This window comes from Sylvia atricapilla, chromosome 16 (genome assembly GCF_009819655.1).
Source record: "Sylvia atricapilla isolate bSylAtr1 chromosome 16, bSylAtr1.pri, whole genome shotgun sequence".
Lineage (NCBI taxonomy): Eukaryota > Metazoa > Chordata > Aves > Passeriformes > Sylviidae > Sylvia > Sylvia atricapilla.
This window is the reverse complement of record NC_089155.1, coordinates 12,008,047-12,035,273: the sequence shown is the minus strand read 5'-3', so window position 1 is coordinate 12,035,273 and position 27,227 is coordinate 12,008,047. Positions and strand designations below refer to the sequence as shown.

General features: G+C 52.4%; 1 protein-coding gene and 1 long non-coding RNA gene across 4 annotated transcripts in view; both read right to left on the bottom strand.

Annotated features, from left to right (window-relative positions):
- Positions 1-25,558, bottom strand: part of PMEPA1 (prostate transmembrane protein, androgen induced 1) — a 43,937-nt gene extending 18,379 nt beyond the window's left edge. For 2 of the 3 annotated variants that reach the window (XM_066330933.1, XM_066330934.1), the window contains exons 1-2: positions 25,439-25,558; positions 7,212-7,250 (exon numbers count right to left, since the gene is read on the bottom strand). In XM_066330933.1, coding sequence (XP_066187030.1) covers positions 7,212-7,250; positions 25,439-25,541 — 142 coding nt within the window. In that variant the 5' untranslated portion in view covers positions 25,542-25,558. The remainder of the gene's footprint in view (positions 1-7,211; positions 7,251-25,438) is intronic. The other variant, XM_066330935.1, reaches the window with a different exon arrangement.
- The window catches only part of LOC136368610 (uncharacterized), a 169,221-nt gene extending 143,259 nt beyond the window's left edge, over positions 1-25,962 (bottom strand). Inside the window, exon 1 of the long non-coding RNA XR_010744869.1 lies at positions 25,548-25,962. This is a non-coding gene — a long non-coding RNA (uncharacterized lncRNA). The remainder of the gene's footprint in view (positions 1-25,547) is intronic.
- Between the last annotated feature and the right edge of the window lie 1,265 nt (positions 25,963-27,227).

Here is a 27,227-nt window from a genome sequence, read left to right as displayed (position 1 = left end):
AAATTACCAAAATGAGCAGTAAAGAATGGGGCTGGATGCTTTTTTTTTTCCCCTTACGGAGAGTTTAATTTAACATTATTTCCCCCCACGAGCAGCATCATTCGCTGCACTGCGGGTTTGCAGAGGAATTAACCCCAAACTGTTCCCACTGCACACAGGTGAATGAGGATTCCCACAGGGACAGGTTTGGGGGCTCTGGAGTCTCCATCACTGCCAGTGGGATGGTCTGTACCCCTCTCATGTCCCCCAGGCAGCACAGATCAGAGACATTCCCCTGAGAGGGGAATCACTGGGGATCACGGAAAAGATTTGGGGAAGAAGTTGGGCCACCACTGTTCAACACGCCCGTCCCTGCATGTGCCAGGACTGGGGTAGGGAATAGGCTCCCTCGCTCCACCCTCACCCTCTGAAAAGAAGAAACACCAAAAAATGTCATCACTTCTGCTCAGCAGTGCCTGGGCTTTGAACCCACCGTGGCTGTGCAGCTGTCAAATCAGCCATGGAGTTCACATGAACTTCCTCTGCAATTCATGTTGGCAAGAGCCAGACACATAATAGCCCTGGATTCAGGGAGAAAGAGCTGCCAGCATTATTTCTATTTAAAACCTCTATTTGAGCTTCACAGACCCATTCTTCACACATGATACACATGCACACAAAATGCAGAAGTGAGCCAGACCCAGAAGCATTTCACTCCACCAAGAGCAGCGCCTAACAGTAATTTCAGGTTTTGGCTCTCTGTGACTATTTAATAGATTTTAATTCAATATTAAGAAGCATGAATCTGCCAATTTTTTGTTATGTCTTCTTGCCAGGAAGAAGACAAAAAAGTTGTTCCCAACTTCTTTATCAAACCATTCCCCACCTCCAGACAAGGGGCTGCAGCCCAGAGGCACCTCCTGGCCAGGGCAAGGGTGGGCTGGGGCAGGAGCAACATCACAGGCTCAAGTCCCATCTCTAAATATGTCTTATAAAAGCCACTAAAAACGTCTCCTTCAGCCAAACTTCTCTTTAAGGGCGAAGGAAAATTTCACAAATGCTTCACGTTAAAAAAGCCTGCATTAAAGGAAAAACCTTCCCTTTGTTGCTAGGGGACTTACTTGCTTTGTATCTGCTGAAAACCTTTAAAATGCCACCATTGTACTCAGAAAAAAAAAAAACAAAAAAAAAACCCCAACGCCGAGACTGAAGCACCTCATGCTAAAAATCAAGAGACAGAACACATCAGTTCCATCCTTCCTTTGCAAGTGCTTTGCTCAGGCCTGACTTCGTTCAGTGTCTTGGTCCTCGATGCTTTTTGGCAGTTTGCTCCAGACTTACTGGCAAGGGCTAAAAGGTTTCTATTTAGCTGGTGTCAGCTGAGCATCTGTGCCGGCAAGAACTGGAGTGGGGGTGATGCCGACTGCCTTTCAGAAGCACATTTCTTTCCTGGGAGCTGCCACAATCATTCCCAGTGTGAGCGTGTTTGGGGAGCGGGGTGAGTCCCTCCGGAGGGGCAGCGGGCAGAGATCCCCCGATCAGCGCAGGGAAAAAAAAAGGAGCTGGGAACGCTCCCTAACCTGTGACCCTGACAACAAAAGGCAGGGAAAGCGTCTAGACCTCCAGTCTGACGGCGAGTGAAGGGAGCATTGTGCTCGGGCACACTGGGGCTGCTCAGACAAGGCGTGCACAGAGGAGCAGAGAGGCAGCCCCAGCTGCAGCATCACTGCCGGGGAAGGGGCACACACAGCCCACCTTCCTCCCCAGCACACCTTCATCCCCATCCCACCTTCCTCCTCAGCACACCCCTCATCCCCAGCACACCCCTCCTCCCCAGCACACCTTCCTCCCCAGCACACCTTCCTCCCCAGCACACCTTCCTCCCCAGCACACCTTCCTCCCCATCCCACCTTCATCCCTATCCCACCTTCCTCCCCAGCACACCTTCCTCCCCAGCACACCTTCCTCCCCAGCACACCCTCCTCCCCAGCACACCCTCCTCCCCAGCACACCCTCCTCCCCATCCCACCTTCATCTCCAGCACACCTTCATCCCCAGCACACCTTCATCCCCATCCCACCTTCCTCCTCAGCACACCTTCCTCCCCAGCACACCTTCATCCCCATCCCACCTTCCTCCCCAGCACACCTTCCTCCCCAGCACACCCTCCTCCCCAGCACACCCTCCTCCCCAGCACACCTTCATCTCCAGCACACCTTCATCCCCAGCACACCTTCCTCCCCAGCACACCTTCCTCCCCAGCACACCTTCATCCCCATCCTACCTTCCTCCTCAGCACACCTTCCTCCCCAGCACACCTTCATCCCCATCCCACCTTCCTCCTCAGCACACCTTCCTCCCCAGCACACCTTCATCCCCATCCCACCTTCCTCCTCAGCACACCTTCCTCCCCAGCACACCTTCCTCCCCAGCACACCTTCCTCCCCAGCACACCTTCCTCCCCAGCACACCCTCCTCCCCATCCCACCTTCATCCCTATCCCACCTTCCTCCCTATCCCACCTTCCTCCCCAGCACACCTTCATCCGTATCCCACCTTCATCCCCAGCACACCTTCCTCCCCAGCACACCTTCCTCCCCAGCACACCATCCCCAGCACACCTTCATCCCCAGCACACCTTCATCCCCAGCACACCTTCATCCCCAGCACACCTTCCTCCCCAGCACACCTTCATCCCCAGCACACCCCTCATCCCCAGCACACCCCTCCTCCCCAGCACACCCTCATCCCCAGCACACCCCTCATCCCCAGCACACCCCTCATCCCCAGCACACCTTGCTCCCCAGCACACCTTCATCCCCAGCACACCCTCCTCCCCATCCCACCTTCATCCCTATCCCACCTTCCTCCCTATCCCACCTTCCTCCCCAGCACACCTTCATCCGTATCACACCTTCATCCCCAGCACACCTTCCTCCCCAGCACACCTTCCTCCCCAGCACACCATCCCCAGCACACCTTCATCCCCAGCACACCTTCATCCCCAGCACACCTTCATCCCCAGCACACCTTCCTCCCCAGCACACCTTCCTCCCCAGCACACCTTCATCCCCAGCACACCCTTCATCCCCAGCACACCATCCGCATCACACCTTCCTCCCCAGCACACCTTCCTCCCCAGCACACGGCTGCCAGGGCAGCTTCCCTTCCCAGCACAGCTGGACCCGTGCAGGTGAAGGAGCCCGTCAGATTTCCAGCCCCGGGGTTCCCTTTGGCCTCTGTGTTGTGTGTGTTTCACACACGGCATCCTCAGACTGCCAACGGGGAAGAGCAGAAAAGAAATATATGCTTCTTTCCACGGAGCCTTTCTTTTCTGTTTTCCCTGTCTGGCTCAGTTAAAAGGGGACAAAAACCAAGATGTTCCCTCTCTGCCAAGCCTAGAGGTCAGCTCAACACTCAGAAAAAACCCAAGTCCCAGCTTTAACACCTATTTCTTGTGTGACCCTGATCAAACCCCTTGGCTTCCCAGCGTTGAGGTCCCCACATATAAATATACAAATTCCTTAAATAAATGCTGGAGCTAATGGCAAGTTACTGCCAGGGAACTGCACGAAGAGAAAATAAAGGACCCATTAAAAGCCCTCGTTCGTCTCTGCCAGAACGAAAACACTATTACCCAGTACTTAAAAAGATGCATTAAAGGAGAGAGAGTATCCGGGGGGGTTAAGGACACCCCTGGCAGAGCACGGAGGGGAAGCACTCCAGGCCAACCACCCCCACGTGCCCTCAGGATAAGGTTTTGGGGTGATCCCACACCCTGACCATTGCCAGCAGGAGCAGCAGCTGCCCCGAGCACACCCTGCACAGAACGGGGCCACACACAAACCTGGGAACCCTCAGATCAGAACTCCGGGCAAAACGAACCTCTTTAGTTTCACTGTTCCTGAAGGAAAGGCAAACACCTGGAAGATGTGCTCCAGCTCAGCTGTACAGATGTAAAACCAGCGTGACCCACAGTGGCACTAGCGTGGTGCCACCCTGGGCATCAGTGACACTCACTGGCTCAAGTGGCACTGCTCCACACGGGACCTGTGACCCTGGGCACAGCCAGCAGCCACCTCAGGCAGCTGCAGGGAACATCCCTCCTTCTGCCAGCTCCAGGCTGGAGCTCTGCACTTACAGCCTGAGACCAAGCAAAACCAGAGCCAGCAACTGAAATCATTCAAACAGCTATGAAACCCCCACTTCCTTCTGATGAGAGGTGATTTATCTACAGCTGATGGTGAACACAGTGAATTCAGAGGAGTTTCAGTATCCTGGTAGCCACCACGGACACCAACCCTTCACCAGCATGCCTCACCACATCCATACCTTACACAACAAAAAGGTGAGGGACAAGGACTTTCTTCTCCTCCTGCCCCTGTTGCTTCCTACCCTATCTCCAAAACATCACCAGTCCTGTGGCAACTCCTTCCCCACGTCCCTGGGACTACTGAGGCACCAACAGAGCCGGGAGCTGCGGCAGGACACCGGATGGTGGCACTGGGGCAAGGTGCCACACAGGGTCCAGTCAGAACTTCCTCACAGCCTGGCACGTGCCACGGCAGCCCCTCATCTCCTGACAACTGCCCGGGATTTATTTTTGGTGCACATGCACAGGGAGACTGAGAGATGCCACACTGGGATTTTAGCAGCAGTGCGCAGCTATGGAAACAAACACGTTTAAGACTAATATAACAAAAGGCCCAAACCCACAACAATAAAATAAAGAATGGTGCACATTGGCATTTTCACAAGGGAGCGTCACTGTGAATGCAGACCGTCACCCAGCTTCTCTCTGAATTCACCCAAACTTTTAAGAAATGACACATTTTCAGGTACTTACACGTTGAGCTACGTGAATTTTGCTTGGTGCAAACCCTCCACCCTGCCCTTTGATTTTACAGAGTTCAAGGAATGCACCTCCTCCTAAATAAGATGAATAGTCATTTGCTCAGGGCATTCTCTCCTTTCCCCTCTGTACCCATTTCCAAGCCACCTTCTGTGAGAAGCAGAAGAGCTGACACAAAATCCACCAGAAAATGCAGCACCGCTTCTTTCACTCCCCATGGAGGGGACACAGTGGTGCCTGACCATGCCCCAGTGCACGGATCTGCCACAGGCTGCAGCTCAGCCAAACTCTTTCCCTCTCAGCAGACACGAGAAGGACCCACAAGTCATTTACAGGAATCCAAGAGCCTGACATCCACACCAGACACCCAGGAGTTACCAGGGAGATGGTGGAACACCTTAAAAACCCAGGGAAAAAAAAATGCCTGTGAAAGCGAAGCGTCCCTGGCGGGAGCTGCTCCGTGCCCAGGTTTGGTGTTGTGACCCACCACGTGCAGGGCTTTATCCCAGGTGGCACAGGGATGGGCACGGGCACCTCTTTGGGATGGGCACGGGCACCTCTTTGGGATGGACACCTCTCTGGGGTTCTGGCTGTGCAGGCAGCAGCAGGACACTGCGGGAGGACACCGGTGCTGGTGGAGGTGCTGATGTCTGGGAATGCCGGCCCAGGCTGGAGCTGCAGACAAGGACCCAGACAACAAAGGCGAGGCAAAAAGCCGTGTGATGGAGGCAGCCCCGTCTGGCAGGCCGGGCTCTCAGCAGCCCGGGCATGCAGCGATGTCTGCGAGCACAGCTCTGCGCAGAGCGCACGATTAACCCCGCAGCGAGATCACTGAAGTGTCCTGCAGCACACTCCACACAGTATCCATCTGCTAAGATGAAAAAAAAAAAACCCCAAAGAGTAGAGGAGTGCAGCAAAGGAGCAAACAACTGGAGACTGCAGGGAATGACTCTACAACAAACAGAAATTATGCTTGATTTTCTGTTATTTATATTCCGAGAAAACCACATGTTTTCACTTGCATCTCTGCCTCCCTCCCCGAGGCACAAACACACAGACACACAATGGGAAGACCAGGGAAAGCAGGAAGAGCAGCACGGCTCGAGCACATCCCCGCTCACACGCTTTCCCAAATCACAGCACAAGAAAAGGGGTGAGTTTTACACCGTGGAGCAACAGCCAAAACACCTTTTGCTGGAGCGAAAACACCCCGAGCAGCCGCTCAGAGCACTGGGACACCACAGCTCCTTCTGCCCACCCGATCTGCTGACATCTTTAAGGCATTAATATCAAATAAACGTGAATAAACCATTGAGTGCTGCAGGATGGTTTCCCATGGGGCTGGTGTGAGTGTCCCAGCTCCGGGGCTGATCCAAGCCTCAGGCTCCTGCGTTTCCCCTGCCTGGTGTCTGCACCATGATAACGCTGCAGGGGGACTGGTGGTGTCTCACAGCTTTTTTGCATAAGCAAGGACTATCCTGCTGTGCAACCAAATTGTGCCACCAGGCTCGAAATAAAGGAACTGAAATTATTCTTTTTTTTTTTTTCCCTCTTATTTTAGATTATGACTTTTACTAATTGATGCTTGATAAAAGCCTAATGAATGATTTGTAGGCATTAAAAGCATGTTAAGGATCTGAGTGTGGTTATAAGCCAAGGTCATAAGCTCTATTGACTTTCCAGGCTCTATAGCAATTGATTTGCCATTTATTAAAATCATTCATTCACCACTTGTTAACAATTTATTTAGCTGGTTCTTCCCCAGCAGGCTTGGGACACCACATTTGAGCAAAGACACCTTAGTTTTGAGGTACTGTCATAAACTCCATTCTAAACTGAGAGACAGACCCATAAACATAATAACAGTGTCTTTTCAAAGGCTCTTTTGTAAACAGGTTAGGCCCAAATCCAGGAGCCTGGTTTAACAGGGCTTCCAGCACCTGATTTTTTCTGTACTGAACATGGGCATCTCTGGCACACTCAGCAGAAGTCCCACATCCCACGACTTAAAACGGTTCAGGATGTCAACTACTTCCATAAAATGGACTGAAAGTCTCTTTCCTCAATGTAACACTGCTCATCAGTTTGCCAGAGCAGCAGCAAACGGAAGAGAGCTTTCGAACAAGTTTCTACATTGAACAGCAGAAGGAAAAAAAAAAAAAATCCCATCCAGGATTACCAAAGTCAGGTTTGCAGTGTCAGCTGTGAAGACACCACTGCATCCCCCCGTGGCCCAGAGGAGCAGGTAGCTGGCTCCAGGGCCAGGCAATGTCCCACCCGTCCGTGGAGCAGAAACCGGGGTGTTTACGGCACAGCAGCTGCAATCATGCAATCAGCCTTCGTAATTAGATCTTGGCAACTCTTGAAATACTTCACTTACCCAGTTTACCTGGAAAGGTGCGACCTAAACATTCAGTGCCTGGAGACATTTGAAAGAAAAACAGAAAGGATCCGTCAGTGATGGGAGCCACGGCCGGGCGGCTGCACACACACCCCAGCTCCCCTCCTGGGGACTGTCCTGGCAGAGCTCCCCCTGGCCAGAGACACCAGCTCCCACCATCTCCACAGGGCCAGCAGTACCAGAGGTGCCACCACTCCTGGACCCCACGTGCTCTTCCCACACCAGACATTGCCACACGAAGTCCCCTGCTTCCCCAGGAGTGCTCCTGACCTCTCCTGACAGCAGTGCCAAAGCTTCACGGAGCTTTGGGAAGTTTCTGGGATCGCTCAGCCCACCCCAGAGACGTCCCTGGCACATCCAACAGTGCCACACTGCCCAGGGGCAGCACCCTGCACTGGAAGGCACTGGTTTATCACATTTTCTCCTCTGCAAACACACAGAGCTCAGCCCCACATGCTGCTGAGCTGGTGAAAGCTTGGGGTCTCCTGACACTCCACGTCCACAGCGAGGGCAGTGGCTGTGGAGTGTTGAAGAGGAAGAGTCACAGAAAAATCTTGCCACAACACCCCAGGAGCAATGCCCAGCAGATGTATTTTCAAGTGAGGAGAACAAAGCAGCAAGAAGTTTGCAACAAAAGACAACTCATGACTTCCCTCTCGCCCTTCAGTGTGTGACTGCCAGCACCACTGAAGGGACCAGGGGACAGGGAGACACTCAGCGCTGGGTGGGAGCGCCGCGTCCCACAGGAGGTTCTCCAGAGAAACACGTGTGCACGGGACTCTTTTATGAAGCCTGTAAGGGCTGTCTGTCACTGATAATGGTTAATTGGCACTAATTAGTGCAGTCTGATCAGAAGGAGTCCTACTGGCCTATAAAAGTGGCCTTTAACCCGAGAGCAAGGGAGGCTGCTGCTGCCAGACACAGCACACACGGACACGCCGCCCGCTCCTCACTGCTCCTGCCCCTGCTGCAAGAGCACACACTGGCAGGGCTCAACACAATATATCAGCACATCACTGCTCCCAGAGAAAGCTTTAAAAAGTTACCTTCCATGCATCTGGGAGGACAGAGAAATGCAACTTTTTAATCCCAAGAAAAGAGTAAGGATCAGAAAGTTGCCGGAGATCACCGCTGCAGCTAAATAATGACAGGCTGGGCTCACTGATGTGAAGTCAGGCTGACTTAGTGCTTCACATGCAGGTGTTCAAAAGTGTCTGCAAACGTGAGGTGTCACCTGAATGCACACGGGCAGCTGAGAGCCTCCAGGCCCCATGTGCACCACCAGCACCCTGCTGGAACGGGCACTGACACCCAGCGCGACAGGAAAGGAAAGAAAGGAATTCTGCAGAGCCAAACACCAACATGTGGCAACAAGCTTGGACCTCGTCCTCCTCCTCCTCCTCCTGGCTCAGCCAGCTCACTGCACAAAGCCTGAAAAGGGGTGGGAGGCTGGAAAGGAGTGAAAGGCCAAAAGAAGTCTGGCGGCCAAAAAGGGTGGGAGTCCCAAAAGTAAAATATAAAGTCTGAGAAAAAGTCAATGCCAAAATGGCTTGGGAGACCCAAAAGGGTGGGAGTCCAAAGGAAATTGAACAGTTGAGAAAAAGACACCCTGTGCCTGCAGCCGGCTGGATCAGGATCAGCTTCTCTCTGGCTAAATTTCCAAAAGGGCAGAACGCAATGTCTCTCCCCTCCCTGCTCCACAGCCCAGGTGACGCAGTGTGACACCCTGTGCACGTGTGGGCATGTGTTCCCCAGCATGTCTCATCCAGGATGTTTGGCCATGGTCTGGGACGTGTGGGAGCAGCCAGCCTGAACCCTCTGAAGTCAGGCAGACTTGGGATGTTCCTTCTCCCTTCTCTCTTTGCCTGCCTCTCCCACCCTCACATCTGCCCTTTAGGTTCAGCCATACATTTGCCGACTTTTTAAATGCAAATGAGAATTGGCACATCAAGTCGGTGCTTTAAACCTGACCAGAGCCACCCTCAGCTCTCCTCCCTCCTTCCCTATATGCATAAACTTTTTTTTTTTATGCAATCAGCAGCAGGGAAGAGATCCAGGGAGTGGCTGAGCCGTGCCCGGAGCCCTTCTGCAGCCGCAGTGCTGCCAGACAGCTCCATGGGAAGGGTGGCTCGGGCTCTCTGCCTACCAGCAGCAGCATGGAACCAGTAATTACCCTGGCTGGACCAACACCTGCTCGTGGTTTTGTCTTACACTGTTTGTGCAACCCAGCAGGCTGCCAACAAAGCAGGGATGCGCTTTGCCTAAACAGGTGAAAACATGAAACGGGGAACGGAGCTGCCGCGTTGGTCCCACAACGCCTCTGTGCAACACGTCTTGGAAAACCACCGCTGCTCCAGCCTGCAGAGCAGGGACACGCATGGCAGGCACGGAAAAGGCAAGAAAGGAGGGAAAAGGGCTGCCCACCTGCAGAGCCCAGCTTCTGGAGCCAGCCCCACACTGGTGCAGGGCACACGGGTGTTCTTTGCTGGGCTGTAACACCAGCATCAGCAGAGCCCTGCTAAACTGAGCATCCCACGTGGCACAGCACAGAGGATGTGACGGCCCTCACCCAGCCAGGGCTGCTCCAAACCTGCCCTGTGCCTGTCCAGAGCCCATTCCCAAGGCAGGGATCCGAGCTCTGCGCTCACGGAGCAGCAGCTCAGCTGTGGGAAGGGCAGAGTGAAGACCACCAGTGACCAAGGGCCAAGACCCCAAAGGAACATCTGGGCCAGCCTCAGTCTCTGGCAGAACCAGCTCTAACCCCACCAGGTCACACCCAAGAGATGAGATTTGTTGTAGATGATTTGTCCTGGAATAAAAACACCAGCCCCACCTCTTACAGCGTATTTACTGAAAGCCATGAAACAGAGGCAAGAAGTGTATCCCAGCAACATCTGGAATTTATCCCTTCTCCCTTCTGCAAAAAAAAAAAAAAAAAAGAAAAAAAATCACGCTCTATTCTTTTAGAGAAAGAAAAGTGATTATATAGAATTAGAATGCTGGAAGAAGATAGAGAAGAGCAGAGATTTTCTTTGAAACACTGTTTTGACAATTAAAAAGGGGTAGTTTCAAAGAAGCAGCAAATACTATCTCAGCTTTTTCTGCCCTGCCTTGCAGTACCAGGCTTTCTTCCCATGCCTTGGCTAAGAGACTCCAAGGAAAGTAACAGATTTTTTTCATTCTTTCAAGACCTTAGTAAACTAGAAAGGAAATCAGCTCTCAGGCCTAACTGGTCGAAGATAGACCAAATAAAAAAAATTATCCTTCCAATTCCTGCCAACAGGATTCGAAGGCGCTTTAATTGCTATGAAGAAAACCTGCTTTGGGATGAGCTTTCTGAAAGAGGATGTGTCAGTCTTCACCCAGAAGAGCCAATAATCTGTCTCCCCACACAGAAGAACGGGAAGGCTTTAAATATTAAAAGAGGAAAAACCATCGGGATTAATATGAGGACGGCAAGGTCAGAATGTGATATCCTCCACTTCCTGAGGCTCCTGATCCCAGAATGGCTGGCCAAGGACCCCACAGCATCACTTGTGCCAGGATGCAGCTGGGGAAGCCTGGGCTCAGAGGGAAACCCTTCCCAGCCCTCCCGAGGGGGGAAGTGAAGCAGTCGCTTCTCTCTCACGCCAAGCCCACAGAACTGCCTCCAGCTACTAAATTACCCAACGACTTAAACGAACTGCATTGATCTGGCTGGAAAACAAAGCTGCAGCTCTTGGCACGTGCCCAGCTAGGAGGGTACAGCTGCATTTCTCACCTGCCAGCAGTCACAACCGCAGTCAGGGATGGTCCTTCCCCTGACAGGGGGCAGCTGAGGGGAGAGACGGAATGGCAAACACAGGAGAGAGGGAACCAGCACTCCAGACACCTCTCAGACACAGCACAGCCCCAGCACACGACAGGTATGTCCAGTTTTGCAATCGAGGGCAAGGCAGTTCCTAGAACAAGTGCCATTACTCAAGCTCCTCAAGCCCCATCTCCCCGGCTGCACGTGGACTGGATGCAGGATTTCATCAGGACACTCAACTCAGAAGCTGTAAAATCACTGTGCAAAAACCCAATTATACCTATTTTCGTAACAGCCAATTTAAGCTTGTATTTAGGTCCCCTCACATACCCCTACGTTACATAAAGCATTTCTTCCACTCGAAACGTAGCTTTCTAAAGGCCATTTTGCTTAATTTAATGGGTGCTCTATGTGGGTCTGCAAACCTCTAGAAATGCAACCAAGGAAGACACATGGCTGCAAGACACGGCGTGATCCCTTCCCGAGCGTGCAGCAAGAACAGAGAGGATGAAAGGCATCTCCAAACCCATGAACCTGCTGTGACTGGAGTGCACTTGTGCTCTGAAGAGCAGCAAAACCCCACGGTCAAGTCAGAAGAGGAATTCCAGAACATCTGCACGCACTGTTAACCCATTCCACACCGGCCGGCGCTCCGCAGGCTGCACAACAGGATGGAGCCTTCCTTCATTCCACAGCCACCAGCTGAACTGAGCCCACTCAGGCACACTTCCCCTGGATTTCTAAGAGCTGCTTTCTGCACTTCAAGTAAATAAATGCAGTCATCTCTTTTTCCTTCTTTTTTTTTTTTTAAAAAAAGCTGCACTAATAAAAAGCTCGTAGCGAAATCTATTAAATTGAGTGTGTCCATTATGTTCATGGTTTCTTACAGTTCAGGCCTGGATGGCAACTCGGTGGAGGTTGAGAAGTGTATTTCTCAAGAAAACCCAGGAGAAAATGAGGATTAAAAGCTATCAGCAGGATAAAACATGTTTGTAACCCTGCAGTTTATTCTGCACCTCGCACAGGAGCCCCATCAGAGACCTCAGCCCCTCTCCTTGTTTTTGAGCCCATCTCTGGCTCATCAGCTGGACAGGACAACCAGCACCTGCATCCCCAGGAAAAGCTGAGGATGTGCCCTGTGTACACACTGCTACGAATAAGTCACACTAGAGAAACATAAGCTCTGATCAGTCTCATTAAGTGTTACACACCTTGAGTGTGTCTGAGCAGTTGGAGAGGGAAACACTGAATTCAAAAACACACTTTCCCATTCGAGCAAAGTCCCGTTACAGTCATGTAAGTGTAACAACAAAAAAAATGAGATTCCTGCTTATTACATGGAAAATAATTGCAATTTAAGATAATTTTTCCCTGAATTGTGTGAAGCAAGTGCCCATCAATCATGTTGTTTCTTCAGTGTCCTAAACAGAGCGCCTAGGAGGACAAGGTACTTTCAGAGCTTAATTTGATATGCTTTTCTGAGGTATTGGAGCTGAGAGACCACCTTTGGTAAACTGGAATAATGGTGGAAATAATAAAAACAACACAGAAAGAGCAGGACTTGCCCCTCCAGGAAAGACATCTGCCCTCAGTGAGCCCTTGCAGCCAAACCAGCACAGGACAGCCACTGACACTTGAGGTCTCGTGGCACAAACACAAATACCTGTGAACAGCACAAGGAAAATGCAGCCTGGTTTCAGGCCTGGAACAGGCACCAAGGACAAGCCCAGCCCTGGGTCATTCCAGCTGCTGAGCTGTGGGTTTCAGCCCGTGAGGAGAGTGAAGGGCTCCGGGGCTGAGCCCCAGGTACCCTCAGCAGCACGGAGGGCTCCGCTCTGCTTCGGGGGGATCTTTTTGTTTTCCTAAGAAAAAACGACATTAACCATAACATTCACCAGAACCCACCGAGGGGGTGAATTTCCAGAGAATTTTCATTGCTCAGCACAGAGCCCAGCCCGCAGGGGAGCTGCCAGCCAGCGGCCACAGCCGGCAAATTCCCTGGCAAATTCCCTGGGACTCGTCCCGAGCAGCCAAAGCCATGGATGGAGGAGACAATGAGCAGACTCAGGGCTGCTGGAGGACTGGGAGTCTGAACACTCAGCGGTTAGATGTCTCTTGGGAATCCATCCAAATGGCACTGCTTCTCTCCCACTTGCCCTGCAGGTAAATCTAGCATGTGGCTTACACAATCTGTTGACTTAAGTAAAGCAAGGGCAGGAGAAGAAAGCTGCTCAGACATCAGGAGAGGCTCATCAGTCCTTGGGGCAAAAGTCTGGGTCATTTCCCTCTCCAGAGAGAACTCAGGGTGTCAGCCAGCCCTTTTCTCCCTCCCTGGGAGCATGTGCAGCGAGGGTGCAGCAGAACACACTGCTCCAAACATCAGTGAAAGGACAACAACAATATATTGCCAAATTCTTCCATATTTTTGGCCGGTGCTGCTGCCTAAATTGGGTTTACAGAAATTGGAGTCCGTGAACTCTGTGTTCTAGTCAAGTCCTCTGAAATCAAACTGAGCAGTGACTGTCCAGAAGGCCACGGCCACTTCCAAACCTCATCACGAGTAACACCCATCCATCCTGCGGGCGTGGGACACTCCTAACACACTGTGAGACCACTCCAAGATCTGCTTGGACACACACATCTCAGGTGCAAAGGCAGCTGCAGCATGCAAGGTCCAGAGGGAGCCCACCAGAAACCCCCAAGCAGAGGTCTCCAGACTGCTTCTTGCCCTGCTGTTTACTATCACTGGTCTCAAATTCTCTCTTCCTCACAACCAGCCGCAGCCCTGGGCCCAGCTCCTCCACCCCTGAGCAGGGCAGGAGCAAAAGGCCTCCCCCAAAGCAAAAGCCTTGACCAGAGCAATTCTGACACAGCAGCAGCCAGAGGTGTTTTGTTATCAGTTACAAAGGGAGAAGTAATTATCCCAATCAGTGAAAAGGGACAGAAGTAGAGAAAGGCCACTTTGCAAGATGCTGGTCATCTTCCCTCAAGATTTTAAACCACTGCAGATGCACTTGGAGGGAAAAGTGACCACCTGACCAGCACTGTGAGATGCTGTTCTGCCCGGTGTGCCAATGGCAAAGCCAACCCTGATCACCAACACAAGTGAAGTATAAGGCCAAATTCTGTGTGTAAAGCTTACAGTGATCAAGGTCTGCAACAGCAGACGTGGACTTTGCCACTACAAATATTCCAAGTGCAAGTTCCTGATCCCTGTCTGAATCTCAAGGAAGGCAGAAGAGCTGGGAGGATGGAGAGCTCCTCAGGAGGGAGGCTAGACACTCAATCCATCTCTGGTATCAGACCTGTGTTAACATTTAAACAGGACCTGCTGTTGTGATCTTTAGCAAGGAGCAGATGTGGTTTTGAGTAATGGTGAGCGTTACTTAACCAGTTATAGTCACTAATGTAATTGACACCTATTCCATCATCCTTAATACACCCACTTCTTTCTCTGATACCATAAATAGATTAGAAAAGTTTCTGCAGATGGCCATGACCCCATTTGTTTGTGCACTTAGCCATGTATGAATCACTCTTGGCTTGTAGCAGCACTCTGGAATTACTGAAAGATAACTAGTCGGCACAGACACCAATAAATGAATCATGCTTTCCACAAGACCAAACCTTTGGGCTTTTACAGACTCCAATTACAAAGTAAGAAGAAAAGAACAAAGAAATTACTCAGTCTATTTGCACAAAGTCATACAGAGTTGATTCACAGTTTTACAGAATTATTACTGACAATCATTTGTAGGGGGTTAGAGTAACAAACCAGCTACTTTACATATTGGACAGAATGAAGAGATGGAAAAAAATCCCCAAGCCATGTCTTGCACATATTCTTTGAAAAGTAGCCCTGGCTTTTGTGCCAGTAACTTTTTTCATCCTTGGTACGCTCCAGGCCTGGGGGTTAATCAGTTTTCATTCGTCAAGGCTAAATTCTGCTCTGCTGGGTTGCTTGGGCCAAGTTTGCAAATGTGGGAAATCCTGTTGCACCTGCTGAAGAGCACAAACAATCACAAGCACAATCCCTGAGCTCTGCAGGCATCAGCAGGGCCTAAGAATGGTTCAGAGAACTGCCATGTGCAAAAGCACTTGCCTCCCAAACTGCACGTTTTTGAATGTGCACTGAAAGTGAAAAAGCGCCCAGTCTGAGGCGTTTTATTAAAGAGATGTGCGAGACTGAACGCACCACACAGAAATGTGTGAACCACTTGAAAGCACTGTGGACATCCACCAACACTGACAACTTGTGAGGCGAGTTTCCAAAGATGTGCAAGGTGTCTTTACGTAACACCACAGTCTGGGGCACACTAACACACCACACACAGTGAAAAACACACCCTCTTCTAAATGGAGCATTAGCCTAGTCCTGTATCAGTGAGAAATGGGAAGTCTGACTACCTGGAGAAAAAGGGGACACTGAAACTTTATGGCCTCAGCACTGCTACTTGGCTGTACACAGTGAAAAAGCAGCATTTAGTTAAAAAAAAAAAAAATCTAAAAGTGAAGGTGGAGTTGATGCCAGCCTGAGCCTGAACACAGACAGTGCCCTGGCTGCAGCATCTCTGAGTGGGATGGATGATTGACATGCTCCAAATCAGCACCCTGCACCAGGGAGATCCAAAACCAGGGATGATGCCCCACTGAGCACAGTCACTGTCAGTCTGGGAGGGCTGCAAATCAAATGTACACACAGCACCATTTATCTAAGGCCTACCAGTACCAAACTTCCTGGAGAATTTACCTTGCAAATGAAATGTGTGCCCTGTTTTACACACCTGCTGCACAAGCAGAGAGCTGCCAGCCTGGTCCAGCCCATCAGAGCCACAGCTCAGGAGAGGCCAAAACCAGCCCCAGAAGAGCTGCCACACAGCTCTAAACCAACTTAGGGAAAACCTGCTTATTTTGTTCACATGCTTGAGGCTGCTGATTTCCAATGAGAGGTGTAAAACCTCTCCCCAAACTGGATTCAAGATGTTATGGAAAATTTAAATTAAAACCTTAAAAAACATTCCCGATTCCTACCCCTCTACATATTCCAAAAATCAATGCAACAAGCTCTCTTGTATAAGAACATGCAGGTACCAAAACCTTCTCCCTAAAACAAGAGTTTATCTGAGGAGGAGCTGTAGACAGAAGGGAAGGAAAAAGGTTCCCACTGGGGTTGTCTTTAGAAAGCTCAAGTCATTAGAGCCAAGGTTTCAGGTGCAACGCAAGACTAAAAGGATGCATGTGCTAAACAACAGCGTGTCCTTCAGAAGGAAAAAAAAAAAGAAGTTAAATGAGGAACTTGCAGTATTAGGTGGATGCTTGGATAAACACTGTTCAACACACCACAGCAGAAATGCTAATGCAAGTTTAGTTTTCACACCGGAGAGATTTCAAAAGATTTGCAAAGCTTTGATAATATTTAACATCTTTACTAATTTCCTTTTTGGTGCAATCATAAATTTACCACGGTAGCCAAAAGATCTGGGATGAACTACAAGTTCTAGCTGGCTCCAAAGCCAACAAGAATAATGTGTGCTGTTACTATTTTCTCTCAAAACATACCTCTGCAAAACTGACTCAAAATGAGAAAAGAAATTGTGAAACTGTCATTACAAAGAAGCATTTAAAATGCAGATCAAAGTGCTGCCTTAGAAGCTGTATTCCTTGCCAAATCATCAAAGCTCTCTTTACTCTCAATAGCTCCCCAAATCCTCTGATTCGAACGATAAATTCTTACAGCTGAAATTTATCTGCTTTAAAAACAAACAAACAAACAAAAAATCAAAAAAACACCAAACCCTACAACTCCTTTCTCTGGTTACCAACTACTTCATTAACCAGTTCATTTGGAGCCACTTTCCTGTATTACTAAATTCAGTTTCACGGATGTGTTTAAGCCTGCATGCACATACACACAGAGCACCCTGAGACCCCCTCAAGTACTGAAAAGTTGTCAGCCCTTGGTGGTGGATGTGTGCAGGGTCTCTCCAGCTCTCAGAGGTGTGTGTGCAGTGTCTCTCAGAGGTGTGTGTGTGCAGTGTGCAGGGTCTCTCAGAGGTGTGTGTGCAGTGTGCAGGGTCTCTCAGAGGTGTGTGCAGTGTGCAGGATCTCTCCAGCTCCCAGAGGTGTGTGTGCAGTGTGCAGGGTCTCTCAGCTCTCAGAGGTGTGTGTGCAGTGTGCAGGGTCTCTCAGCTCAGAGAGGTGTGTGTGCAGAGTGCAGGGTCTCTCAGAGAGGTGTGTGCGCAGAGTGCAGGGTCTCTCAGAGGGGTGTGTGTGCAGTGTGCAGGGTGTCTCAGCTCTCAGAGGTGTGTGTGCAGTGTGCAGGGTCTCTCAGAGGTGTGTGTGCAGTGTGCAGGGTCTGTCAGCTCTCAGAGGTGTGTGTGCAGAGTGCAGGGTCTCTCAGCTCAGAGAGGTGTGTGTGCAGTGTGCAGGGTCTCTCAGCTCTCAGAGGGGTGTGTGTGCAGTGTGCAGGGTCTCTCAGAGGGGTGTGTGTGCAGTGTGCAGGGTCTCTCAGCTCTCAGAGGGGTGTGTGTGCAGTGTGCAGGGTCTCTCAGAGAGGTGTGTGTGCAGTGTGCAGGGTGTCTCAGCTCTCAGAGGTGTGTGTGCAGTGTGCAGGGTCTCTCAGCTCTCAGAGGTGTGTGTGCAGTGTGCAGGGTCTCTCAGCTCTCAGAGGTGTGTGTGCAGTGTGCAGGGTGTCTCAGCTCAGAGAGGTGTGTGTGCAGTGTGCAGGGTCTCTCAGCTCTCATAGGGGTGTGTGTGCAGTGTGCAGGGTGTCTCAGCTCTCAGAGGTGTGTGCAGTGTGCAGGGTCTCTCAGCTCTCAGAGGTGTGTGTGCAGTGTGCAGGGTCTGTCAGCTCTCAGAGGTGTGTGTGCAGTGTGCAGGGTCTCTCAGCTCAGAGAGGTGTGTGTGCAGTGTGCAGGGTCTCTCAGCTCTCAGACAGGTGTGTGTGCAGTGTGCAGGGTCTCTCAGCTCTCAGAGGGGTGTGTGTGCAGTGTGCAGGGTCTCTCAGCTCTCAGAGGGGTGTGTGTGCAGTGTGCAGGGTCTCTCAGCTCTCAGAGAGGTATGTGTGCAGTGTGCAGGGTCTCTCCAGCTCTCAGAGGTGTGAGTGCAGTGTGCAGGGTCTCTCAGCTCTCAGAGGTGTGTGTGCAGTGTGCAGGGTCTCTCAGCTCTCAGAGGTGTGTGTGCAGTGTGCAGGGTCTCTCAGCTCTCAGAGGTGTGTGTGCAGTGTGCAGGGTCTCTCAGAGGTGTGTGTGCAGTGTGCAGGGTCTCTCAGCTCTCAGAGAGGTGTGTGTGCAGTGTGCAGGGTCTCTCAGCTCTCAGAGGTGTGTGTGTGCAGTGTGCAGGGTCTGTCAGCTCTCAGAGGTGTGTGTGTGCAGTGTGCAGGGTCTCTCAGCTCTCAGAGGTGTGTGTGTGCAGTGTGCAGGGTCTGTCAGCTCTCAGAGGTGTGTGTGTGCAGTGTGCAGGGTCTCTCAGCTCTCAGAGGTGTGTGTGCAGTGTGCAGGGTCTGTCAGCTCTCAGAGGGGTGTGTGCAGTGTGCAGGGTGTCTCAGCTCTCAGAGGTGTGTGTGCAGTGTGCAGGGTCTCTCAGCTCTCAGAGGTGTGTGTGCAGTGTGCAGGGTCTCTCAGAGAGGTGTGTGTGCAGTGTGCAGGGTCTCTCAGCTCTCAGAGGTGTGTGTGCAGTGTGCAGGGTCTCTCCAGCTCAGAGGGGTGTGTGTGCAGTGTGCAGGGTCTCTCCAGCTCAGAGGGGTGTGTGTGCAGTGTGCAGGGTCTCTCCAGCTCAGAGGGGTGTGTGTGCAGTGTGCAGGGTCTCTCAGCTCTCAGAGAGGTGTGTGTGCAGTGTGCAGGGTCTCTCAGCTCTCAGAGGGGTGTGTGTGCAGTGTGCAGGGTCTCTCAGCTCTCAGAGGTGTGTGTGCAGGGTCTCTCAGAGAGGTGTGTGTGCAGAGTGCAGGGTCTCTCAGCTCTCAGAGGTGTGTGTGCAGTGTGCAGGGTCTCTCAGCTCTCAGAGGTGTGTGTGCAGTGTGCAGGGTCTCTCAGCTCTCAGAGGGGTGTGTGCAGTGTGCAGGGTCTCTCAGCTCTCAGAGGGGTGTGTGCAGTGTGCAGGGTCTCTCAGCTCTCAGGGGTGTGTGTGCAGTGTGCAGGGTCTCTCAGAGAGGTGTGTGTGCAGTGTGCAGGGTCTCTCAGCTCTCAGAGGGGTGTGTGTGCAGTGTGCAGGGTCTCTCAGCTCTCAGGGGTGTGTGTGCAGTGTGCAGGGTCTCTCAGAGAGGTGTGTGTGCAGTGTGCAGGGTCTCTCAGAGGTGTGTGTGCAGTGTGCAGGGTCTCTCAGCTCTCAGAGGGGTGTGTGTGCAGAGTGCAGGGTCTCTCAGCTCAGAGGTGTGTGTGCAGTGTGCAGGGTCCCTCAGCTCCCAGAGAGGTGTGTGTGCAGTGTGCAGGGTCTCTCAGAGGTGTGTGTGCAGTGTGCAGGGTCTCTCAGCTCTCAGAGGTGTGTGTGCAGTGTGCAGGGTCTCTCAGCTCTCAGAGGTGTGTGTGCAGTGTGCAGGGTCTCTCAGAGGTGTGTGTGCAGTGTGCAGGGTCTCTCAGCTCTCAGAGAGGTGTGTGTGCAGTGTGCAGGGTCTCTCAGCTCTCAGAGGGGTGTGTGTGCAGTGTGCAGGGTCTCTCAGCTCTCAGAGAGGTGTGTGTGCAGTGTGCAGGGTCTCTCAGCTCTCAGAGGGGTGTGTGTGCAGTGTGCAGGGTCTCTCAGAGGTGTGTGTGCAGTGTGCAGGGTCTCTCAGCTCTCAGAGAGGTGTGTGTGCAGTGTGCAGGGTCTCTCAGAGAGGTGTGTGTGCAGTGTGCAGGGTCTCTCAGCTCTCAGAGGTGTGTGTGTGCAGTGTGCAGGGTCTCTCAGCTCTCAGAGGTGTGTGCAGTGTGCAGGGTCTCTCAGCTCTCAGGGGTGTGTGTGCAGTGTGCAGGGTCTCTCAGCTCTCAGAGGGGTGTGTGTGCAGTGTGCAGGGTCTCTCAGCTCTCAGAGGTGTGTGTGTGCAGTGTGCAGGGTCTCTCAGCTCTCAGAGGTGTGTGCAGTGTGCAGGGTCTCTCAGCTCTCAGGGGTGTGTGTGCAGTGTGCAGGGTCTCTCAGCTCTCAGAGGGGTGTGTGTGCAGTGTGCAGGGTCTCTCAGCTCTCAGAGGTGTGTGTGCAGTGTGCAGGGTCTCTCAGCTCTCAGAGGTGTGTGTGCAGTGTGCAGGGTCTCTCAGCTCTCAGAGGTGTGTGTGCAGTGTGCAGGGTCTCTCAGCTCTCAGAGAGGTGTGTGTGCAGTGTGCAGGGTCTCTCAGCTCTCAGAGGTGTGTGTGCAGTGTGCAGGGTCTCTCAGCTCTCAGAGAGGTGTGTGTGCAGTGTGCAGGGTCTCTCAGCTCTCAGAGGTGTGTGTGCAGTGTGCAGGGTCTCTCAGAGGTGTGTGTGCAGTGTGCAGGGTCTCTCAGCTCTCAGAGGTGTGTGTGCAGTGTGCAGGGTCTCTCAGCTCTCAGAGAGGTGTGTGTATCTCAGCACTGTGCCCAGTTCCAGGTGCTGGCACTCAGGGAGCTGTTCCCATGCTCAGTGCCAGGATCGCCCTGGCCCCGCTCCCCTCCACCCTGCACTCACCCATGGCTCCTGGAGGAGCTCCCACACCACTACTGCACTCCCTGCAGCAAGGAAGCAGCAACACAGCAGCCCCTGCTCAGTTCTGGAGGATGGAGATGAGGGGTCAGATATCCTGCTGCCACAGAATTCCTTCCTGCTCCTCCCCTGTGCTGGACTCACCTGTGACACTCACAGATGGAACAGGTCTGGGACACATTTCCTCACCTGAGACCTGCCCGAGTGACCTACCTCCTGCCACCCAAGATAGTTATAAAACCATCACCCAGCAATTCAGCCACACAGACAGGAAGAACACTGCATAAAAACACGCCTGCAGACACCAGTGATGATTCCTGTGCTTTATGGACGTCTGGGAGTGTGCTCATGGCATGAACCAAGTTTCCACTTAATTGCAGCAAAGTGGCCCATGTACCTCTCTCCTCACCAAAGCTCTCCAGCCAGGCTTTATCACTTTGATAAAACCTGCCAGGAGCAGAAGCACCATGTATCAGGAGGGATCTGACAACACAAACCACACTCCAGTCCGGGATCTCCCTCCAGGAAGCAAACTGCTTGGCAATTTGCTGCAAATAAATGACCTTTTTCTTACACTCATTAGGCTTAGCAAATTCTGATGGCTGCTGCTACCTGCTTGAAACAGTATGGACAGACATGACTGTACACTGAGTTACCCAGGGAAGGAGCTGGATTGTAATTAGCCTCTATTAGCGACACCATGTCGTTTGGTACTTCCCTTGGAAAAGCCTCCTCGTGTCTCTACACTTATAATTTTGGTTCACAAATTAATTCTAAAACTGGATTTATCAAACCACCAACTTCAGCCTGCGAGATCTAAAATTATTCGTATATTTGGTAAGCAACAGTAAATAAAAGTCAGAACACGTGTTTGTGGGTGCTCCTCTCTCCATTTGTAAAGGAAGCAGTGGTAGCACCTAATGGAATATTGCAAAAATTTAGTGATAATCCCAGGCCCTACCTTGGGAATTCCTGGCTTTAAGGAGAAGAACATGGTTGCTGTTCCCCACACACCCTTCAGTGCCGGTGTTCTCACAACCAGGATCTGAAAACACACTACAGACACAACCATTCAGGGGGTGGAGGATGTCTCCATGCCAGAAGGTAACAGGACTCACTGCAGCAAACACCCTCCTCTGAAAACACCCTGACACTCACTGAAAAGGAAGAATGAACCATGTCTTGCCTCCTCTTGGCATTATAAATGATCACCTCCAATTATACAGGATCACCTCTGGTGCCGTGCGCCAGTCCCGCTGTGCAGCACAGCACAATCCAGGTGTTCACCCACAGGAAAAGAGCCAAGTTTGACTCTTTCCCCTGCATTTCCCCTTCTGCGTCTTTTCATTCACCCATTTGACATCAATTATAAAACAATAAGGTGAAAATCACTACCTGAGGGCATAAAATAAACTGTAATTTTAATAAAGACCCCTGTGCTGTCCAGGCTGAGACATGGGACCTGCAGGGCTGGGACTGCAGAATGTCCCCTGGGATGGCCAAGGGCACACACAGACAGCTCTTGGGCCACCAAAAGCAAAAGCCACCCATGCTCTGCTCCTCCAGGATCATACCTGGGGACGCTGATCTCAGCACAAAGCAGAGCTTGTCACAGACACACAGCCCAGGGCCAGGCACAGGGAAACCCCCGGTTTGGCTGAGGTCAAACTGAGATGCCACAAACTGAACATCCTCTGTGCAAAGCACTTTTGGGCTTCCTGAAACGCTGGGAGCAGCTCTGGCTTCCCACCAGGAAAACTTTGGGGAGGAATAAAGCACGTGGTTCTTATCCACTCTGCCCTGGAATAAGCCATAAGTGCTGATGACAGAGTGTCAGGAAAGAAATGCATTTGTCAGAAAAGCAGCATGAAAACGGAAAGGAGACGCGATCCCTGGTTGAGCCATATGCATTTGGTTTGTCATTAAACCAAAGAATGTGAAAACCTACAAGTCTTGGCTTGGACAGGAACCTGCTCTCAGGGTTCACTCGGCCCAGCCAGACACAGCGCTGCAGCTGGGGGATCAGCCTCGACTCCTGGGAGCTGGAACACCACCTCCCCAAAACCCCAAACGCATGGGTGACACTCCCGCACCACCCAAGCGTCTGCACAAAGCCTTTCCCAGAGCCACCCGGGCGGGACAGGGCTGCCCTCACACCTCACCTCCGCAGGGATGCCCAGGTGAGATCCCCTCTGGTACCCATGGGGTGGCCACGGCGCCTCGCTCCGCTCCCCGCGCTAAATAATTAGTTCTTTCCAGCCTCTTCCGCCACGGCGCTCACCCCTGACCTCCTTCACCCAGCCGAGGCGATTAGAGCCCACTGCTGCAGACGTCTGGCTGCTTAGCACCGCCCGGCATTGGCACTGCAGCCCGGCGGCGGGCGAGACTCGCGCCCCCGCCCCCAAAAAAACCCTTTTATAATCCTAATCTGGGAGCGCCACACACAGAAACCAGCTGCTTCCTCCACCGCAGCGCCGCAGCCGCCGTACGGAATAAAAAGCCTGCGAGAAAAAGGGGGTTTTTGGGCATCGGTTGGACAGTTTAACCTATTTTAGAGGGTTGCGAATCGGAGGAGTTCGCGTGTTCCTCCCCGCGCCGCTCTCCTGAAGCGTTCCTGCCTGGCAACTGAAAATTTTGGCTGAAAAATGAAGGAGCATCTGGTGGGAGCTGCTCTGAGGTTCCTTCAAAGTCGTATCAGAAAGATACACAAAATCAAGCGCCTGGAGGAGGAAGAAGGCTGCAGAAGGAATTTATCTCAAGGGAGGCTCAGCTGTGCCCTTTCCACCGGAGCCAGGTGGAGGAAGCGATCAGGTAACAGCTCCAGCAGGGCCACCAAAGCTCTCCTGTAGCACAGAGGTGAGCCAACGCTGCCCGCCATCAGCAGGAAATAAATAATAACACTGATGATAAGGAACCTACCCCGACACGAAATAAGGAAGGGCAGCAGTAAGGGAGCTCGGTCCAAGGCTCCCAGCAGCTAATGGGAACTCGGCACCCGAGTGTCAGGACCCCAGAGGTGACAGAGGGCAAGGGACAAGTCAGGGAAGGAGCTCGGGACCATCAGGCACGAGGCTCCCACAACACAGGTCCGAATCCAGGCAAGGTCTCCTCCGGTGGAATTCTCTGTTCCCTGTCTCTCACAACCCCCATCCATAAGCAGCACCTGCCTCTTACCAAGCCTTTCATATGCTGAAAAAAATGGGGGGAAAAAAATTATAAACTACGCTATTTCTAAAAAGTCAGGGAGTGAAATTAAAAGCCTGAGTTGTTCCAACAAAACCTCATGCCAAGAGTTAGACGGGAATAGAAGCTTTTTCTTCAAAAGACATTACACATTTTAATTCACAACTTTTATCATAACCATGAGCCTTGATCAGACACAAAGTAAAGTCTCTCATCCTTGGGGTTCTGTGGGACACAGTTTATGTTCAGCAACTGGCTGACACAAAAAAGAACTGTATCTTCATTATTTATACACTGCTATTGGTATGCACATCTAGCCCGGCCTGTTAAAGTCAGGCAAGAATAATGGTCTATTCAGTACCGGTAGTGTTAATAAAATCAGGCAAATCCAGCTTAGTTTTGTCTGAACACGAATGAGATTAAATCAAGATTAAAAGTGCATACAGTACAAAGGGTATGGTTTATGCTAAAATTCAGAATGAACACATTTTAGTACTCGGTATACAAACGCCTGCAGACCTTCTCCGAGACTTAAGACACGTGAATTAAACAAGGATGAAGCTGCAGAAGGAGAAGGCAGATGACACCGGACAAAAGCCATCCAAAATAGCAGGGGACAGATGCTCTGCTGGAGGTAACGGGGCAGATCCTGTGCTAGCAGAAACAGGCACAGCTCAGCTGGCTCTCCCTGCACGCACTGAGCGCCAGCCTGCCCCGTCGCAGTGCCAGGAATATATGCAAAATCCAGACTCTTTCCCAAGTTTTCCTTTTGGGCCATTTTGCATTAGTCTGCGCAGGGTTTGGATTTCACGGCGCTGAACAAGGTGCTAAGCAGGGTACAATCCTGACAATCCTCCCGCTCTGGGATGCCTTGAAAACCTTCCCTTTACAGAAAATACGCTTTACTTAAAACTGCCAACGAGCCCAACTCATTCCTCTCCCCTCGGCAGTAATATTCCTTCTCTCTCACCTCCACGCACTTCATTTCCAAGAGGGAAAGAGAGAAGTGGTGGATATTTAGGTCAGGCACTGCCCTCACTGCGAGGGTTGAAAAACATTAATGAAAAACCCCAAATCGCCCTTCGGAACAAAATGCCCCGAGGGGCTGGAGACGGGGTGGGGAACAGGTTCCCAAAAGCAAAGCCGTGTGTCCGGACCGCGGTGTCCCCGAGGCTCGGGTGATTCACGCGGGTAGCGCAGAGCCCCGGAGGAGGCTCGGGGTCCCCAGGCATCACCCCGCGGAGGGGAGGGCGCGGGGCAGGGACACCGGGGCACGGCGGGGCAAGGGCCAGAGCCGGGCGGGGATGGAGCGGCGATGGCGAGGAGCGCGGATCTCAGCCCCCGGTGCCGGCCCGGGGGAGGCTGATCCCGGGGCAGCTCCGGCAGCCCGACCCGCGCCGTGTCACCCCCGCACCGACATCCCAGCGGCAACAGATGAGAGAGAGCGGGGCTCGCACGGAGAGCGGAGGAAAAGCACTCCGGGAAAGCGCATCGCAGCCGAGGGTCCCGCAGCCCCCGCGGGAAGTTCCCCGCCCGTGGCGGCGCCGCCGGACGCTCCCGCAGCCCGGACACCTCCCGCACCCTCCCCGGGAGCAGCAGGACGGCTACTTACTGATCTCCATGCTCTGGAACAAAGACCTTTTGCAGTTGCATGTGCAGGACACATTGGGCTGAATAGCTACGGCCGTGCTGTTCAGCCCCATGAAGTTATACATTTAAACACACACACGCCAAAAAAAAAAAAAAAAAAAAAAAAAAAAAAAAAAAAAAAAAAGGAAGGCGACGGCGACACAAAGAACTTCCCGGCCGCCGAGCGCTCCCCGGGCAGCACCACATAAAGCCGGGGCTCCTCCTCGGCGCGGGGGGGCGGAGGGAGGGAAACGCAGCTGCGATCAGAAATTGGAAATAAAAAACCCGGCGCGGCGCAGCGCCCCCGGCAGCGGCTCCGCTCGGCCCCGCGGCTGCTCCGCGCCCCTCCGGCCCGGGCAAGCGGCAGCGCTGGGCCCGGCCGCGGCGGCCCCGCACTTTTGTGGGGCGCGGCGCGGTGGGAGCGCGGTGGGAGCGCGGCCCGCCCGCTCCCGCTCCGCTCCGCTCCCGCCCCCCGCGCTCATTCACGGCCACGGGGACGCGGCCGCGCCGCCGCCGCCGCGGGCGGGACCGTGACGTCAGCGCCAGACGGGGACTGCCCTTCCCTTCCCTTCCCTTCCCTTCCCTTCCCTTCCCTGCCCTTCCTTTTTTCCCTGCCCGCGGAGCTCCCGGGGTACCGGGACCCCCGGAACCGCAGAGCGGGTCAGGCTGGAAGGCACCACCGTGGGTCACCTCCCGTGGGTCACCTCCCGTGTCCCACCTCCCTCCGGCTCGGGCAGGGTCATCCCAGAGCGCAGGGCACAGGATTGTGTCCAGACGGCTTCTGGAATATCGCCAGCGAGGGAGGCTCCACACGCTGTGCGGGCGATCTGTTCGGTGTTCCTTCACCTGCACAAGAACGAAGTTCTTCCTCATGTTCTGGTGCGAATTCCTGGCCGTCAGTTTGGCATCCTCTTGTCCTGTAGTTCAGCCCGACAGAGCAGAGCCTGCTCCATCTTCCTGGCACACTTCAGCTGTTTACACACACTGATGAGGCCCCCTCTCAGTCATCCCTACTCGAGTCCTGCTCCCTCAGCCTTTCTGCATCAGGGATGCTGCAGTGGTATCACTGCACCCACCCACGGTGCTCTTTGAGTTACCACCCGAGCGGGTCCAGGGCACCCCCAGCTCCAGCAGGGGCTGGCAGAATTTCTGCAGATCAGCTCCAAAAGCGCCTGGATTTGTGCATCCTGCTGGAAAAGCACCCAAAAGTCAGGCTCAGCCTGCAACACCCACCCGGCTGTGGGGACCCCCAGCACAGAGCCACAAGGCTTCATCCTCATCTCCCACAGCCAATCCCCAGCGCAGCATTTCAGATGGAAAAATGGGAAAAGAAATGTGAGGGAAGAACCTGTAAGGGCCAGTCTGCTCATGGCTGAGCTCAGTGAAAATACTACCATTAGTTCCCATGGTAGTGCCAGTGGTGCTCAGAGCTCAGGAACCATTCCTGACACATTCCCACTTCTGTTCCAAACCACACACTGTAAAATGGAGTGACCCCATTCACTGCAAGACAGGTAAAAGGCAAAAAAAATCATCTCTTCCCTAAGGGCTTAATGTACTAAGCTTTAGTCAAGACAGATTTTTTTTTTTCTGGGAAATAAACCTGTGAAAACAAAGGTTTATAATGAAAATGCTGAAACAAGCTTAACTACAGCAGTGTGAAGTAGCTGCTATAATACTTGGTAAATCCTGTTACTGGGAGATAAAGGCAGCTTCAGTTATCTTCTAAGAAAGCACATTTCCCCAGAAGTGTTGATAGGTCTGATTTAGGA